This window comes from Onychostruthus taczanowskii, unplaced genomic scaffold, assembly GCF_017590055.1.
Source record: "Onychostruthus taczanowskii isolate IOZ18803 unplaced genomic scaffold, ASM1759005v1 scaffold57, whole genome shotgun sequence".
Classification (NCBI taxonomy): domain Eukaryota; kingdom Metazoa; phylum Chordata; class Aves; order Passeriformes; family Passeridae; genus Onychostruthus; species Onychostruthus taczanowskii.
The window spans coordinates 2,321,326-2,340,392 of NW_024503346.1; the positions used below are offsets into that span (position 1 = coordinate 2,321,326).

Genomic DNA, 19,067 nt, shown 5'->3' on the forward strand with positions numbered 1-19,067 from the left:
CACTTTCCAGGGTCTGTTCTCATCCAGGGACATAAAATAAGACATGGAACTGCTCAGGCAGTAATGTCAGCTTTGTAAAACCAAGAGATGACTTATTTACTGGTTAATACTCTGCCAGACTATGACTTCTTATGGGAAAGCCAGGATTTAATATGAGCTTTGCTGTCAGCAGAGTTGCAGGATGGGGCACTCAGCCTGTTCCCTCCCTGGGGATATTTCAGATGCACAGAATATCCATGTGTGAGCCTCTTCTCTGCCTTACTCAGAGCCCCAGAATCCCAGAAAGCCCATCTAAAGCCACGGGAAATCAGATTTCCTTCAGCTTTGCTTCCACTGAGCAGTCCAAAGCAGGCAGAGCTTTTCAGTGTTGGAAGTGTTCTGTTAACTTCAAATTCTTTGCTCATTTCTATGGGCAGCTCTCTGTTAAAGGATGAGGATTTTGTCTTCAGCTCCGTGAATTTAAATCACTTCAGCCAAATTGAGATTACCTGATAATGGATGAATCACCTCTAGGTCATTAGAACTGCACCTTCTGAAGCTGGCACTGAACTCCGAGGGGAATTTAAAGGAATTGGATGTTTTTCTGCTTCACCTTCTGGGCCAAGAGAGCTGAGCCAGGAGCTCAGGAGATAAACCCAGTGTGACAGTGGCAGCCTGAAGGGGCTCAGGCTGCTGAGACTCTGCCAGATCATTAATTAGTCCTTCATTAAGGTTCAGGATCTGCATATTGGATTAATGCTGGGAAGCAGCTGGCCAGCAAGGAGCTGTCCCACACCCCCACGTGCAGCCAGCAGGAGACACAAGTCAGCGCCACAACAGCCCACAGAGATCATTAAAAAGCACATTACAAAAGGATTTATTCTTCAATAAAATAAAATTTCTTGTGAATGAGGAAGCAGCTACATTCAAACTTTTCTGAAACAGAGGACAAGAGTTGTTTGGGCTTTTTATGGAGTCCCAAATACAGCTTTGAAGTACTTGCTCAGCACCAGAATTCTTTTTATCTTATGTGCTTCAAGAAATATTCAAAAAGCCACTAAATTCTTCTGAGGTACAGTTAAACCTGAGCCTGAGAGCTCACAGTAGTCTTACACTGTGGTCTAAGAAAGAAAGTGAAGAAGAAATCGGAATTGTTTGCAAATCAGAGACAAATCTGTTAATCAGATTTTTTTTCCTGTGCTCATACACCCCCAGAAACCCCAAAAAACCCAAGGTAGAACCAGCATTCATTACAGGCTATTCATCTGGGTTTGTTTGCTAGTTGCCAACCTCTGAGCATTCAAATGTGCAACCTTCAAGTCCTTTCATATTAACAAAGATATGAGAACGGGAATGTCACAAACTCTGTGACCTTTATGAAATGCACAACTGCATGTTTAGAAGAAAATTGTATATTTAGAAGAGAAAAACAGTTGGTAATGTTCCGTGATCTTCAAAAAATGTCCAGAAAGTTGAATATTGGACATTCTTGACCTTTCTAATACACAGATGCTCCAGCTACAGAAGAAAAATGTAAAGTTGGCTCCTGGTATTCTACAGAAGGAAATAAAAAGCTGGATGAGGTGAGGTTTTTAAGTTAATGTTAGGAATTTTTTTTCCTAAAAATAATGGTCCCTCCATTCATGTGGAGCATTTGTGACAACGAAAATAAAAGCATGTAATATAGACCCTAATTTGTGAGCACCTATGGCTGCTGCCTTAGAAAGTCAATTCAGATGTTGACACCAACCAGTTAAATATAATGTAGGTCCCCATGGAAATTATTCCAAATTTTATCTTCAGTCCACTCCATTTAAAGTATGCAAGAAATTATTGTTAAGCATTTTTTGAAAGCTCCAGTGGCTTATGCAAGAACCCCTATTGTTAACCTAGATGGAAAACACTTTTCTAGCTGGCATTTTACATCATTTTTAAATATATAAATCTACTGCTGAGCATGAATATACAGCTTAAAATTTCAATTGGATTGGCATTGTCCACTGAAGTATTTCCTGTGAACTAATTATCTCCTCATTCCTTCAACTAAAAATCTGAACAGTCCCAAGGTTTTTTAATCATTTCTTGCTTACACCATGCTTTGCTACAAGGCCAGGCTGTGTTTGGCAACGTGGGCAGAGGCAAATGTTGCCACGTGCTTCCAGGGTCACATTTTCTATCCCTAAAAGGGAAACTTTCTCAAAGGAGGGAAATTCCAGTTCCTGGTGCTGCTCAGTGCAGAACAGCTCAGAGGAGCAGGCAGGAATGGCACAGGGGAGCCAGGGCTGCCCCTCTGCATCTGAGGAGAACATCTGGTTCTGGAGAACCAGCTGTGCAGACACCTGGGGAGAAATCCTGCTCCAAGAGAAACTGTGGGAGACACCTGGGGAGAACATCTGGTTCCAGGAGTAACAAGAAACACCTGTGGGAGACATCTGGGGAGAAATCCTGCTCCAAGAGAAACTGTGGGAGACGCTGGGGGACAATATCTGGTACAAGGAGAAACACCTGGGGAGAAATCCTGTTCCAAGATAAACAGCTGTGGGAAACACCTGGGGACATCTGGTTCCAGGAGAAACAGCTGTGCAGACTCCTGGGCAGAAATCCTGCTCCAAGAGAAACTGTGGGAGACTGGAGCTGCCAGAGGAGCCACTGTGGGCCCTCTCAACCTCCCCACTCTGTGATCCCAGAGCAGCACAAGCTCAAGACTATTTCTTCCCAGTTTCACCTGTGTGCACTTGCTGGAGGTGACTCAGGAGCTGCTTTATGTAAGTTATTGATCTGGGGTCTATCAGCTGCTAAAAATTCCTGTCTGCCACCGGTGGGTGAGAAAATCTACTCAGCTGTCACAGCTGGATGACACTGTCATAAGAGTAGAGGACGGCTGACCTGGCTCTTAATTAACATGCCCAGTTTCTATTAATTTCATCATCTCCAGCCCTGGTGGTGATGTCACAGTGGAGCAGCAGTGATCCAGTCCTGTTGCATTAATAATGGACATTTTCTGTAGTCACCATCCCCTGGCAGCTGCTTCTCAAATTACTTCTGTCCCCACTCCCACCCTCTGCTGCTTCTCAAATCACTTCTGCCCCCATTCCCAGCCTGGTCTTTCCCTTCCCTGACCCTGCAGTTACCAGGAGAGGCAGAGGTGCTCAGCAGAGGATTTTTCCAGGTGGGTTTCCTCCTTTTTTCACTGCCTGTTTTCATGGCAGGTTATTATTCTGGGGTCTCTGTGGGTGCTGATTTCTCTGTTTGTCACCTCAGTGCCATCTCCTCAACTTCAAAATGGACCAAAGAGTTCATCATTTCCTCCTAAAGTCTTGATTTTGCTCTGAAAACTAAAAAGAAAGAATCTGAACTAAGCCTGAGCCCTTTCTGCTCACTGAGAATTAAATGCTGATGTTAAATACTGGCTTACAAAAGACTGCCATGTTCACCAGGAGAGTAAAGTGAAGATAAAACAGAATTATAAATGCTCATGTAACTTCTGTCTGCACAGAATTTCCTGTCACAAGCGTTTAGAAACACTTCACCCCTCACAAAACCAGAATTCAACAGCTCTGGGCCTCACTGCATCAGAGTGAACTGCTTCACACCAGCTTTTAGAATCAATTATTTTGGCATAAAAATCCATAAAATATGTGTACATTTTTCTTCCATTCTTTAAATAGCTTTTAATGTTATTTCCATGGAAACCACTTAGAAACACATGCCTGATGTTTGTGGGTTCAAGCATCATCCAGGAACTCCAAACCCCAAAGGCTGCATCAATAAGCTGAATTCCTAAGGTCCATTCCCAGCCATTGATACACACTGATGTTTATTTGCTTCACAAACCAGCAGAAAACAGAGCTGCTTAACACAGAGAAGTTTAAAGCAGACAATGTGTATTTTAGGCCTTTTTCTCCAGTACAATTACTTTTCCTGCAGTACTGTCAGAGGCAGCTGAAGTAACAGTTTTAATAACAGGCAAAACTGGGTTTTGTAACACCAAAAATAAGGAGTTATTTCTTTTCAGGCCAGCAAAATTCATTGCCACATTGGCAGCAGCAGAACTTCTCCCAACTCTCCTAACTTCTTGGTTAGCTGTGGTGAATGTCACATCCATTAAAACCTGATTATTCCAAAAACAACTCAGAACAAAGCAGGCAGCACCAGAGAAAGCTGAGGGTTTCTGGTTATTAGCAAACTCTTCAGTTTCTCAAGGGTTTAATACATCTGACACCCAATTAGAAGCAAAATATTCTCCCAATTTATTATTTTTCTTAATTATCTTGAAAGCATTTCTAGAAGGCAAGTGACCAATTAGTCTGTGGGGTGAGACACCACAGAAACCACTTGGGGTTTCCACAGAACTGGGTCTGCTGTTCTGTCAGACTGGTAATTAAGGCACGGATCACTCTGATTTATATCAATTTTATAATTGCAACACTACTCATGTCACTGAGCTGCACCCAGCTAAACCAAGACTGTTTTCAGGTTGTTTCTTTAGGATCTTTTGGAATTGGGTTATTTTTTAGGGCTTATCCAGGCTTCTGGAAAAAGAAGATCTGTTCACAGATGGCTTTTCTTCTTCTTAACCTTCCCTTCTACTTCTTCTGTTCTTCTTTGCTTTGAATGCTTAAGAACCTTTGTACAACATTCCAGGTTCTTATAGCTTTCCAATTTTCAGCTCTCCTTTCTGATTCCCCTTTTAAATTCACATTACTCTATCTCCTTGCTCTTCTTTCCCATTTTACCAGCTCTGGGATCACAACAGTGTAGTTAAGAATTTGCCTCAGCAAGCTCAAGCGAGCAGTCTGTGACAAACCAATAAATTTGCTAAAACCATGAATAATAAGTGAATTCTCATGCACTATCCCACAGGATAACAAATAATGAAGAATATGTTACTCATTATTAATAAGCAATAATGAATAATGGGATATTGGGAAGAAATTCCTCCCTGTGAGGGAGGTGAGGCCCTGGCACAGGGGCCCAGGGCAGCTGTGGCTGCTCCTGGATCCCTGGCAGTGCTCAAGGCTGGGCTGGGGAGGGCTGGAGCAGACTGGGACAGTGGGAGGTGTCCCTGCCCATGGCTGGGGTGACACTGGGTGATCTTTAAGATCCCCTCCAACTCAAACTATTCCATGATTCTCTGATGGGATTGCATGATATTCCCAGCAGATCTGCTCATACTTGGCAGTGGCTCTGGGCTGAGCCCAAGCAGGCTGAGCTCCCAGAATGTGCTTGAGGCCTTCTCAGCATGAAGAGCCCCCTTTTGTCTGTGCACAGCCAGCTGAGGCACAGCAAGCCTGGCTCCCCACAAGACCTGGGGGGTGAGGGCTGCCTGGGGCCACTTTCACCCCTGGCAGAGCCCCAAGGCCTGTGCCCATCCCTGCTCCAGGAGCTGCCTGCACCGGGCTGCTGAAGGAGCCCCTTCCCAGCAGCTGGTTTCAAAGTGAGCAGTGAGTCATAAATGCACTTCAGCATTCAGCCCAGCTGTGAAAAGCCAGCAGTGCCATCCATTGACTGAAGGATGTAAGGCATGTGCCTGGCAGGGCAGAAATGCCATCAGCAGGCTGGCAACACCCCTCCACTCATCAGAGTTTGGCAAAGTCTTCCTGACTGGAGCCTGGTCTCCAGCAAGTTCCTGCAGCGCCTGGTCAGATATGTGAATTAAAGGATATGTCAGCTGTCAGGTATGTTAAAGGATATGTCAGCTGTCAGGTACGTTAAAGGACATGTCAGCTGTCAGGTATGTTAAAGGATTTCACTGATACACACAGAACATCTCTGCTCACACCCGGTGTGAGGGATGGGCGCCTGTGCCAGTGTCACAGAGAACACAGCGAGTCACAGGGTGGGCACACTCCCAGAGGCACAGAACAGGCTCTCTCCTCCTCCTGAGGTCACACAATCAACACCAGCATAAAGCAAGATCAGAACCAGGCACTCCTGGCACTACAGCGCAGCTGGGAACAGGGCACCACATGCCCAGAGCCCCAGAAAAGGTTCCTTATTTTGTAAAATCTCAAAGCCGACAACCTCAGACACAATGACTCTATTTATAGTGGTGCTACTTCACCAATTCACACTTGAAAACATGGCATAAGTCTTTTATAAATGATAGGTTAGATGCTTTAACAGAATGTTCCCCATTTTTAAATGTTAGGAAGATCAGCAGACTAAAAAGCTGCTTATATCTGTGGCTGTAACTGACATTGTTCCCTAGCCATGGGCTCATTATAAGCGACTCACATCTGTGAAGTGCCTGTTTATATGCAACATTATCACTATTTAAAGTTTGGTCACTCAAGTAGTTTCAATTTTTGGTGTATCTCAAATTCTGGCTGAAAAGGAGAGCAGAAGAAGACACCAAAAGAAGGCACCTCTCCTGCTGGCGTCAGGACACTTAGAATCAGAGAAACATGGAATGGTTTGGGTTGGAACTTGCCATGGACAAGGACACCTCCCACTGTCCCAGGCTGTTCCAAGCCCTGCCCAGCCTGGCCTTGGGCACTGCCAGGGATCCAGGGGCAGCCCCAGCTGCTCTGGGCACCTGTGCCAGGGCCTCACCTCCCTCACAGGGAGGAATTTTTTTCTGATATCCCATCTAACCCTCTGCCAGATGCAAGAACAGAGATGAGGTGCAAGCATGGGGACCTCCCCTCGTGCAGAACTTGCTGTTTGCTCTTCTGCTGAGCCGGCAGGATTTGAGGACCCCTTGGTCCCTTTCTCCTGCTCTGGGGCTGTTCACAGGTGGGTTTTTCCTTCTGGCCAGCCCCAGCAGGACCTGCAGTGCAAAGCAAAGCCGTCTGTTCCAGACTCCAGGCGCTGTCCCTTCAGCACAGAGCGCGTCACTCCTCCCCAAGGCCGTGTCCCAGCACAGCCGCACAGCACCTGCAAGATGTGGTGACAATTTCCAGTAACCTCGGACAAACAGGGGCTAATCACCGTGCCCAGCAATTCACAGCAGCTTTTTCTGAGTACAGATTGAATATTGCATTGCACTAAACCGTCTGAGCAGAATCTCATTATGGCATTATGCAGTGAGAGGTGGAAAAGAGGGAATGTGGCCTTGGCTGTTACTTGTTCCATCTAAATGGACTGACAATTGGCTTCACAGCAATATTGGTGAGGAGCAAAGGGCAGCAAAATCTGCCCTTGGGAATGCGAGTTATGAGCTGCTACAAGAGGATGTTATCAACTATTTACACAGCTTTCAACCTGAAGGGGAAGAGGACAACTGGCTCTTGTACTGGGAAAACAATTTGAAATTGCTGAACATTTAGAAAAACAAATACAAACCACATAGAACGGTTTGGGTTGGAGGGGAGTTTCAAGATTATCCAGTCCCACCATGGGCAGGGACACCTCCCACTGTCCCAGGCTGCCCCAAGCCCCGTCCAACCTGGCCTTGGACAATCTCTTCCCTAATTGCCTGGCACATCTCTTGCTTGTTTTTTCTTAAGTTCTCATGAAGCTAAATTGTCATCAGTAGTGAGAGGAATCAAAAATTAAATCTAAATAAGAAGCTTTTAAATTTAAAGAAGAATCTCAGTGGGAATTTGAAAGTCCGTGGGAATCAGATGAGGCGTGACACACCTCGAGGAGGCAAAGCAGTTTAAACACTCAGCTTCCAAATTTGGCCCCATCATTTTTCACTTCACAAAATACCACTTTGCCCGTGTTAGTGGCAGCAGATGTTAGACAGAACTCAGCACACGGCACCGTTTGCAGCCTCTCTGTGTTCAGTAATCAGCACAACACACAGCACTTTTGCTGGGCTACTCCAAGTTTGAAAGCTCTTTTCTAGAGGTGCAGGTCTGGAGCAGACACCTCACCTCAGAGTGGGCTGCACTGAATGACAAATAGAGTGGGCTGCACTGAATGACAAATAAATAACCACCAAAAATCTTCTCCAAATGCCAAACCCCAGGTACAGGAGTGACTGTTTGCACTGCAGTGCAACATAAATATCAGTCTAAGGGTAGAAGATGATAAATTCTTCACAGACATGAGTTATGCAAACTTTCCTGGGTACCAAAAAAGATGAGTTTGTGTTAAAGCCTGTGTTCCCGTGGGGAATGGCTCCATGACAAACACATCTCAAGGAACCAGCAATGGGTGCAGCAGTTATTGCTCCTCACACGTAGCCCAGGTTTCAGCAAGGTGAGAGCTGCAGTGCTTCTGTGAAGGGAGTTTTGTGTGGCCCATGACATAAATAGGGCAGGAGATTTTTCTCCTTTTTAATGTCTTTATTAAAGAGATTCAGCTCAGGTGGGGAAAAATCGACGGGTTGTCCCCACGCCGCCGCTGTCCCCAAGAGTGGCACGGAGGAGGAGGAGGGTGATGATGCAGCTCTGTCCGCTGGTCTGCAGGCAGAGCTGGGGACTGCGTCCTCACGGGAGATTCGCAGATTCCTGCTTTTTGGTCCAACACTTCGGGTCCCCTCCTTAGTGAACATCCTTCAGGTCAGGGTGTGAAGCAAAAAGGATCCACGCAGGCACTGGACTTCACGCCCATCCTTAGACATCACCTAGGGTCCCCTAATTCTATATTGGTTCGTTGGTTTTAGGGGTTTTCCTAGAAAACGGGAAATTTTTGGAGCGGTGCATTCCTCATCTGCATACGTGGTCCCAGGCCACTCCTATTCTCCTGGGCTGCGTGTCCAGGTGTAGCTCCGGGGCAAGCATTGGGAGGACAATGGCTAAATCACCAACCATTGACGGGCAATTAAAGAACTCTTTACAATTAAGCTAATTTAACAGCAACTGGTCCCACCGGTTTTAGCTCTGTAACCTTAAACAAAAATAGGTATCTTTTTATTCATAACAGCCCAGAGCTCCCAGAGCCAGGGCAGAGGAGCTGTTTGGGCATGGAGCTGAGCCACCCCGTTAGGGTGACATGGTGGGTGCCAAGGAAGAGGCTTCTGCTGTCACTCCTGGAGTTCAGCATCTCCGTGAGGAAATAAGCTCCCTGCTCTGCCGGGCTATCAATCCCACACCCCCAGGATGCGATTCGCACTCACTCACATCCAAAAGGCTGCACATCACACCAGCCAAATGGAAAAACACCTCATCAGAGGATCACTGGAGAGGATCTTGTGGAGAGGAGAATTAATGCTGCTGCCTTGTGTCAACCAAGGTGTTGGAAAATATACCAAGTTTAATTTTTTTTTTAACTTTAGTCAGTTTTCACAGAATCACAGAATGAACTAGGTTGGAAAAGACTTTTGATATCATCAAATCCAAACTCTGTTCTCTCTTGCCCCGGGGGAAGGGAATTAGAGTTTCTTTCCATGGGTATTGTCTCAACAGACTGAGAGTAGCACAGAAGAGCTCAAAGGATAACATCCATCAATGGCTATTAATGAACCATCAACTCCAAACAACAGCCCTGGGGTGCTCTGAGACACCTGGTCTGGGGAAAAAGAAATAAGAATGAGGAGCAAATTAGCATCAGAAGCCATCTGTAACCAATAGGAAACCAAATACTAAGAACTACATTACTTGCAACCAATGTACATTGAACCAGTGAATCTCTGTGGGTTTTGACTGCACAAAATTGGTGGAAAATCCAGTAAAATCCGTGTGTCATGGAATGATTTTCTCTGCATATCCGGGCTGTGTGTGGATGAAATTATTTCTGTGATACATCCTGGCCAGAACAACATCCTGGCCAGAAATAAAGTAATGCCTTGATTCTTTAACCCTAAAAATATCATTGGAGGGTTTTTAGATTTCCCGCAGGTGACAAAGGGACAAAGATGCTGAAAGAATTCTGCTTCCTCCCCAGAAAAGGAGCGAGCCTCATTGCTCAGCAGCACCAGTCTGCTCCCCCCCACACGAATCAGCAGCAAAACCCACTGACACGAGCAATGTGGATATTCTCACTTCTATTTTCCTCTGATTTGACTTTACACCTCTTTTTGCCCAGCCAGACTAAGGGGTTAAAGAGTAAGACCTGCTGGGTAGGGGAAATTCCCCCTTGTGCAGAGGATCCACATAAATTGCCCGATTAAGGAGGATTTGGGTTGAGCCCACAGTTCCCCTTGCTTGGACAATCACAGATCCCCACACATCTCCAGGACAGGTCCACACAGCCCCATTCTTCAAGGATTTCCGGGTAAAATAAACAAGTAATTATTTCTTTGCTGTCCTGTTGAAAAATTTTTCTTACCTTGAAGTCCTCTCAAAGATGAAGGCTGGATTTCACTGGATTTAGAAATCCTAGTACTGCAGTCTTCTCCCATTTGAATAGATTTAATGACTTTCTACTGGTTTTGCTTGAGAAGAAAGATGTCCCTGAAAGCTGATTGTATTTACTTGAGGATCCGTGACCCAGAACTTCACTAATAAATATGTTTATCAACTGCATGTGGATATTCCTTTCCTGGTATCATTTTTATTCTTATTTAACTTATCAACTAGCCCCATTATCTCACCTTCATGATTCAAACACTCTCGGAACATGATGTGAAAAAGCCAATGTACTAAAGAACAGGGCTACTTAAAACTAGTTCACATGCCATGCCCTTAATTTACTATAATATGAAAAAATTTACCTTAGCTTCTGTTTTAAATGAGGTTCATGATCAGTTCACAGCTCATCTCATTACATTTATATGCATGGCATTACTACATCTGTAATAATGCTAAATGACACAGCTTCCAGCACGAAGAAGAAATTGCCTCCCACTCTCACACAGGAACCACTTCCTACGTGTCCATTAGAAGGCATTAAATTTTGGTGCCAGCTCATTCACAATCCCTGAATTATTTGTAGATTAAATAATTCTAAAAACATGTAATGAATCTGCTCTCATGCAATTTAGAAAACTTAGCAGACTTCTAAGATTTCTTCACCATCAAAACATCCTTGTAGTCTGGCTAAGGCACTCTCTCAAGCTGTTACTGAATTCCTGATCACATTTATCCCTGCAAATGGATTTCACTCCTAAAGCAGCTCACTGCAGAGTCCCACAGGCAGCAGTGCTTGTATTTAGCTTGGACTCTCAGCAAAGCACAGACTGAACAACTCTGCATCCTGGATTTCTGGTTACAGAAACTGCACATTAGAGCACACTTCAGTTCTGTCACTGTTCCTACAGCACTGTCAAACCAAGAGAGATTTTGACTTCAGAAAGTCAAATTATGGATGGGAAATTGTTATCTAAGAGGTTTATAATAGATACCTTGATAAAGAGTACCCCCAATGTTACTACACTATACACATTCTGGTAAAAGCATGACAAACCTTTCTGACAAATTATAGAGAATGGTCATTATGGAAAAGTCCTTGCCACACAGGAATTCAAATGCATCTCCTGGTGACATTATACCTACTGCCTCTTCAATAGCTCTCAGCTCAACTCCCAGCTTTCCTTTTACTGATGATAAACAGTGACTGCAATAACACAAATAACACAAAACCAGAGCAGCACTCTCTGGCTGTAGGAAAATTGCAAATGGAAAAAAAGAGTTTATCTACATAGAGACAATCTGAGAGATGGAACAGGGGTTCAGACAGAACATGAATATGGTAGAGAAAGTGCGTCAGTAATTTAGGTTTGGTTCTAAATAACACATCCCTGAGCCAGCTGGAATTGGGGCTCACATCTGCACACCCCACACTCGTGTTTCAGGACTGCAGAACACACTGTTGAGATCTGTGCATGTTTTAGCATTTTGCAGCATGCCTCTTTTCAGTATATGTTATATTTAGTGTAGACACCAAAACATTTTGAGATGTGTTTTTGTAAATATGTGTGTCTGTGCAGAAGCCTTTTTTTAGCATTTTGCAGCATGTCTCTTTTCAGTTTATCTTGTATATGTAGACACCAAAACATTTTGAGATGTGTTTTTGTAAATATGTGTGTCTGTGCAGAAGCCTTTCCTTGAGCTGTTTCTGAAAGCTGTACCTTCTCCCCTTTGTTTTAGTTACAATGAGCAGGACAGAGCTAATGTCTTTTTCTTATAAACCATCTTCACATTAAGGTGTCTCCAGCCTGGCTGCTGGCTCCTTTTTCACTGAGCATACATCACTGGGTGTTTATCATATTGCTCCTTCCTGCTTCCCAACAAAACCTCCCACTGAGCTTTGGAGGCAGCAGACAGCCAGGCTGTGCATATACAGCTGCCAGCCCTAATGCTTTCATGCCTCATTAAGTGACCTCCTGCTCTTTTCTGCACTTGCCCAGGATTTTTGGATGTCCAGCAGCAGCCACACATCTGTCACAGGAGAGCAGCTCCGTGGTCTCTGTCCCACAGCGGCTCTGATGGATCTCCCAGACAGACACAGTGTCCCTGTGCAGAGCCCAGAGCTGCCACTGACATCTCCTGTGCTGAAACCAGAATTAACTCCTGGGATTTTTTTATTATTCAGAAAGAAAATGGACAAAGTTGTAGTCAGAGCACTGCCATGTCAATATCATCTGCCTGCTCCAGTGGTGTTGGTGTGTAAAAGTCACAGAAAACACAGAGCAAACTGCTTTGGAGCAGTAATAGACATTGAAATTGTGTTCTGAGAAACTATTCTTCTCCAAAGCATTCAGAGAGGGGCTGGATTTATGAAGCAAGAGCTACAGGCAGTGTAAAGCCCTGGAACTGGCAGTGCTGTTGAGACAGAACAGATCGTTTCAATACAAGCACAGCTCTCAGCCTCTCTTCTCCTGAGATCCTCCCTGGAACCCATCTGTTCCAGGAGCCCTGCACTCGGCAGCACTGCACCACGCCGTGCTGTCCTGTGCAGCTCCACTCCAGGCTCCTGAAAGGAAAATTCTTCTTATTCATCGACACAGCTCTCCCATTGTCCTCAGGCCTGTGTGCTCACATGGAAACACAGCGTGCCTGAAGAGGAAAGGCTTTGCAGCCGGGAGAGAGCAGGATTTTATTGCTAGGGCTTGACCTGGGGATGCAGTTTCAGGGATATTCACCCTTCACCCTGCCATGAGCAGCTTGGTGGCACAGAAAAATGCTTTTTTTTCCTGCATTTCAGAAAAATGCAGAGATGAAACCCTTGTGACCACAGTTACGAGGGCACCCTCTGCAAGGTGCTGGCAGCTCCCAGCTGTGTCGGTGGTCATGCACTGGAGGAACGGGATGGCATCCAGAGGGACCTGGACAAGCTTCAGAGGTGGGACTGTGCGAACCTGGTGAAGCTCATTCAGCAGGGCCATGTGCAAGGTGCTGCTCTTGTGGCAGGAGCCAGGGAACAGCTGGAGCTGTGCCAGGGAGGGTTAGGTTGGATATTGGGAAAGGTTCTTTCCCCAGAGGTGCTGGGCACTGCCCAGGCTCCCCACGGAACGGGAACAGCCCCGAGGCTGCGCATTTGGACACCGGGATGCCAGGGTGGGATCGTTGGGGTACGAATTTCCCCCCTCTACATTTGAAGCCATTCCCCTGTGCCCTGTCACTTCAGTTCCTGAGCCAGTTCCTGACTCATTTGTTGGGATTGTTGGGATGTCCTGTGCAGAGCTCAGAGCAGGACTGGATCATCCGTGTGGGTCCAGCACAACTCGGGATTTCTCTAGCTCGGTGACCACTTATAAACACCTGGAGCGAAATGACAAGGGAAAATGACTTCAAAACGAAAGAGGGAAGGATTAGACTATTAGGGTGAAATTCTTGGCAGTGAGGATGGGGAGCCCTAGCACAGCTCTGCCGAGAGGAGCCGTGGCTGCCACATCCCTGAGGCGTCCAAGGCCAGGCTGGACACGGCTGGGACGAACCCGCCGCGCCACAAGATATCCGCGCCTCACGAACGCGAACGCTGCGGCTTTAAGGAGGCGGTCGGGGCGTGTGCCCGGCCCGTCATGCCGCTCGGGGGGCCGGGCCGCTGCCGTGTGCCGGCGGTGCCGCCATGTACCGCCTGTGCCGGCTGTCCCCGCTGCTGTCCCCGCTCCGCCTGCCCCGCTCCCCCTGCCCCGCCTGGGCCGCGCTCCCGCCGGGGCCGGGCCCGCGCCGCGCCAGCGCCAAGGTACGTGAGGGCTGAGGGGCCCGGCTGCACTAAATGCCCCGATCTCACAGCGCTCCTCAGCTTTTTGGGGGTGTCTTTCAGGGTTTTTTTCACCTCCATCCCTTCTCTCAGCCCCCATGGGGTCAATAAATCGTGTTTGTCGCGGGTTTCTGGGGGAGCTGGTTCGCACCTGCCGGTGGGCACGTTGGCAGTGTGGGCTTTCTGCGGTTTAATGTCTGCGGCGTAATTTGCACTGTGGTTTCTGCTGCCTCGTTGCGAAGCATCACGGGGTGTTTTAGATGTGTTTTCATGCTTTAAATCGCCTGAATGATGCTAATAAAATCGGCTTTTTAGCTGAAATATTGTCGCAGAGTGACATGGAAATAGGCAGAAGCTTTACTTGCTAAGCTGGATATTATTCCCTATGTGACTGCCTTGGGTACTCCAAATAATATCAGTTGAAATATATTGTTTTGTTTCAATACCATTCCTGGTGTGTGAGCCTGTGAATACAGGGGAATTGGAATGGACTTGAAAGATCAGAACAAGCAATTTTTCAGTCCTTATAATCCATCCTTAAGACTCAGAGCTCATAAGCCACAAAAGAAAAATCTAAAGTTTTAAAACTACAAGGATCAGGATAAGCTGAGCCACACAATTTCCTGTTTCTATATTTGTATGACTTCCTGTCAATATGAAATGCAACGTAACAGAAATAATTACAAAAGAGAAAAACAAACAGATGTGGGGTTAGGGTTTGGGCGGGTGGTGTGCTTACCTTGGGGGTTGTAAGACTGTCTTGTGTGCTAATTTACAATCTTAGCAAGTCCAATAATTAATCAAGAATATTTTTCTTCGAATTTGTATGCTTTGAAACCACAGTGAGACAGTGGTGGCAGGCACTTGGTGGCTCTACCTGTCCTGTGGTGGCTGTCACATTGTCACAACTGGTGCTGAGCTCAGCTGGAAGGAGAGGACTCCTCTAATGTTTCCTGACAATTGCTGACTAATTAGAGACAAATCCTGAGGCTTTTGTGGAAATGTTTTCTTCCTGTCAGTATTTCTTCTCGGGCGAGCGTGGGGAGTTTCCAAGAGCTGCCAGCACAGCTGCCCTCCTTTGATTTTTTTTCAGATTGCTTTGGGGTATGGTTTAGTATGAACTTATGCACTTGAAATGTACCCAAATAAAAATCTATCAATGACTTCTGCTGTGACAAAGATTTTCAGTGCAGCTGGGCTGTTGACACCAGCCCTGGCGTGTCCCTGCAGTTGTTGTCTGCACTGTAGCAACAGAGTTGCTTGTTGCTGTCAACACTTGCAGTTCTTGCTTTGATCAGCTCAGCATTAAGGGTGATTTATAGGAACTTAAACTTTGGTTCTCTTTCCATCAGGGAGCTGTTCTTAAATGGTACCAGGTGGGCTTCCAGTGCTTCTGGCTGCTTAGCCCTGGAGCAAAAAGCAGTGTTCCAGGAGTCACTGGGTAAAGCTGGGCAGTGGCTGGAAGCAAATAGCTCTCACACCTCAGCCTCACGGCTCCAGCAGCTGTGTGGGTGTGCCTTGGCACACACTGCCATCAAATAATCTGGTTTTAATTATGAAACCTGAATTGTGTAAGAATTTACACCAAGATCAGTGCATTCCTTTGACAGGAATAGGTGGGAGAAGGGAGCTTGTGGGAAGAAATGCTCTGCCACAGCATCTGCTGTGCTGATGTGGAAGAGCAGAAGTGAGTTTCTGTCTTCCCAAATCACTCTGTGTGCAAGACACTTCTTTCATCATTTCAGCTAACTGTAATATGATTTTGTGCTTAATGCTAACAAATACTTCTAATTGTTTTCTTTTCAGGATGCAGCTGAACCCCTCAAAAACACAGCCACTGGTCCCAGTGCTGAAAACAAGAAACTCAACAAATCCCAGCAGCTGAAACAAGTTTTTAAAGAATATGGTGCTGTAGGGGTTTCCTTCCATGTTGGAATTTCCTTAGTATCTCTGGGAATCTTCTACCTGGCTGTGTCAAGGTGAGGTTTGTACAGCTGTCTGTCACCTCCAGGTAGTGGTAAAAGTAAAATACATTTACCATTGTGCTTATCTCTGACAGGAGACAGGCACTTTGTGCCTATTGAACCTATAGTTACCTCTGAGTTTTGAGTATGGATGGGTCCATAAATGGACATTTATGGTCCATAAATGGACACATGGTCATTTTGCACAGGTTCATCAGCAGGGAAAACAGCAGGCACAGCACCACCATAACTGACCAGGCAGAAAATGTATTTGTTCTGCAGATATATTTGTTCTTGCTTGGTCTGGAGAGATAGAGCCATGCAAAAGTGCTCTGGGGCTTAGAGATAAAGGTATTTTTCTGGGTGTTGAACACAGTTTGTGCAGTTGAACTGCAGAAAATAACAGCCACTAGAAGAGGATTAGAGTGCAAATACAGGAGTCAGGTGGGGAGTTGTGTGTGTGGCTTTGTTGGAACACATGTCACACAAGGTATTCCAGCTGAGGAGACAAGGGAACGTGTTATTACCCCAAACATTCCCTGCTGCTTATTCCTGACTCCAGTGGGAATACGTGAATGCCTGATTTCTCCTGTTTACTACATTGTGGCACAGGGTGACAACATTTTTTTCCTGATGAAATCTGCTATGTCTGTATTAATGAATTTGGTGGATAACGCCCATTTGAGCTCCTCAACACTTCCTTCACTTGCTCGATTTTAGATAATTTGTCATTTCGTAACACCAAACCTAACAGCAGCTACCTCATTTTGGTTCGCGCTCAGGTGATAAATTCCCCCGAGACACAGAATAAAGCTTAACATAAATTTGTGAAGCCGAAAACTCCGACGCAAACTCACGGTAACTTTTAAGAAGAAAGTTTTAAGAACCCCTTTGCAGACAAACCTCACCTCTAAAGCCCGAGTTAGAACCGCGGCACGCGAACAAAACCGCGGCAGTCGCTCTTTGTAACCCTGAGCTAACGCGGCGTCTCCTCTGTGCGCAGCGGCGTGGACGTGAGCGCGGCGCTGCTCGAGCTGGGTTTCAGCGAGGCCTCTCTGCAGTCCCGGATGGCGGCAGGCGCCGGCACCTTCGTGCTGGCCTACGCCGCGCACAAGCTCTTCGCCCCCGTGCGCATCGGCATCACCGTGGTGTCCGTGCCCTTCCTGGTGCGCTACTGCCGCAAGGCCGGCTTCTTCAAACCCCCTGCCTCCGGCCCCTGAGCCTGCCTGCGGCTCTCCGGGTGAAAGGTTTCTTTCAAAGACTTGTCTGGGTTCAGGTCCGTCTTGTGTTTCTTAATTGTTCTTTCAGGTGAATGTCACTGTGAGAAGTGCTGTCCTTGTCTCTTTTCGCTTTTGCCGCTTATTCTTAGGACAAACCTGTTCAAACGGGATGTGATTTGCATTTCAAGTGGGAATATAAATGCTTGACAATGACCGCAGTTCTGGGTCTTTATAAGCCAGCTTTTGAGCCTTTTTCTTTTCAAAACGGAGTCATAGCTTTCATTTATTGCTGCATAGCTGAGAAACTGTGAGATTCTCCTTCCAACAGAATAAACAATATCTCACTACATGGGTAGTTCTCTTGACAAGGGTATGTATTGGAATCTAAAGTGGCAGGTGGGTGTTTCTTTTGTTAGGAGAGACTTTTATTATAGCCCTTCTTGCAGCACAGCACAGGCATTGAACTCGCTTCAGTGGGAGTACCCATATGATTAATTATTGCAGTCATAATTGGTTTAGTCACAATAGGTGAAGCACTGTTCTGAAACTTTGTGTATTGCTTCCATAGTCCAAGACTGCATTGTTTGAAAATGTACTGGCTAGGAGCCAGCCTTACTAAAGTCCCTTTGTTTTTAAATGTTTGTAGACTCAGAAAAAACCCTGAGCCTACTGAAATCAGTGTAACCACAATTACCTGTGTGAACATACTCCAAACAGCATCAAGGCAGAGAGGAGCTGGGGGGTTGTCAATAGTTTGAGATCTGGCTTTGTACTGGAAACACTTCTTTTAAAATCTTAAAACTAACCCCAGCTGCTTTCTGCTCCTGTGTGTGAAACTCAAATCATCTGCACCAGAAGTGCAAACATTCCAATTCCCAGCTTCCCAGGAAGAATTCCTGTGCTTTGGGCTGAGACTGGTGAATGTAGCAATGAGGGGGCTTTGCCTTCCTTATGGGGACGCTGGTGTTAGAATACAGTTACAGGTGTGGATATCCACATTCCACATTCCACTCAACCTGCAGGCTGATCCTAAAACAGAAGAATTACTGTCACCCTGGGGTAAGCCTGGCTTTTGGGCTCAGCCTGTGCTGCTGTGAGAGCCTGAGCAAGAGCTGGGGCTGTTTGGGACCTGCTGCCTGCTCTTCTCTGAGTTCTCTTTGTGCTTGCACTTACCCCAAGGTGGCTCTGACAGATCTGTTCAGACAGAGCTCTGATTTAAGTAAAATAGCAGCAAAATACCCTGGAATAGCTTTCTAGTTTTGCTAAAATTTAGTGAATAGAGAGGAAGAAAGGGTGGAGTTATGATAAGAGCTGGCTGAGGGAAGAAAGGAGGAGCAAATAACTTCTTGTTATGAGCAGCCTCTTGCCTCCCCCTCAGCCAGAACATTAAATTGCACCTTAACTCCTTCCCCCCCAACAGAAAGGCCCAGGTTTCATGTGGACCAAGGATAAGACTTCAAAATAACTTTGAGGCAGCTTTGTTTACTTAAGTTAGAATAATTTCTGAAAAGGAGGCTTTGTCTTAAATGTAATAAAGAAGGAATAGTCAAAAGTTTTTTTCAAAATCATATGAAACCATTTAAAATCATTTAGAAGTCAGTAGGAGGCACCAGCACTAAACTAGAGTTTTCTTGCTGTAAAGAAACAGCTTCATATAAATTGTGGCCAGAATTCTGATTACTTATGTGGTTGTATAAACTACTGGCAGTTTGTTTAGATGAAGATTTTTGCAAAGTATATTTTAAATTAATTTGAGAATATATTTTGAATTCTGGAGTCCTTGCTTGCAGAAGGATCATTTTTTAAAACTGTTTGTAAAATAGCAAAAAGTCTTATTCTGAAAAGACAATAAAATTGCTTTCTCTTAGTTTGCTTTAAGTGTTTTCCTGGAAAAGAGTTGGCCTTGATTTTGGTGGCAAGGGGCCTG

At 45.6% G+C, this 19,067-nt stretch overlaps 1 protein-coding gene across 1 annotated transcript; it reads left to right on the forward strand.

Moving 5' to 3' along the window:
- Positions 1–13,786: 13,786 nt before the first annotated feature.
- On the forward strand, positions 13,787–19,007 carry FAM210B (family with sequence similarity 210 member B). The gene is made up of 3 exons (XM_041417884.1): positions 13,787–13,938; positions 15,763–15,935; positions 16,924–19,007. The coding sequence occupies exons 1-3, from the start codon at positions 13,822–13,824 to the stop codon at positions 17,138–17,140; spliced, it is 507 nt and encodes a 168-aa protein (XP_041273818.1). The 5' UTR covers positions 13,787–13,821; the 3' UTR covers positions 17,141–19,007.
- The last annotated feature ends 60 nt before the right edge of the window (positions 19,008–19,067 follow it).

Excerpts from the sequence above, each read along its gene's own strand:
- FAM210B (XM_041417884.1), top strand. The coding sequence starts at position 13,822 with ATGTACCGCCTGTGCCGGCTGTCCCCGCTGCTGTCCCCGCTCCGCCTG. Across the intron at positions 13,939-15,762 it reads CGCGCCGCGCCAGCGCCAAG|GATGCAGCTGAACCCCTCAA; the intron begins GTACGTGAGGGC and ends TTTTCTTTTCAG. Across the intron at positions 15,936-16,923 it reads TTCTACCTGGCTGTGTCAAG|CGGCGTGGACGTGAGCGCGG; the intron begins GTGAGGTTTGTA and ends CTCTGTGCGCAG.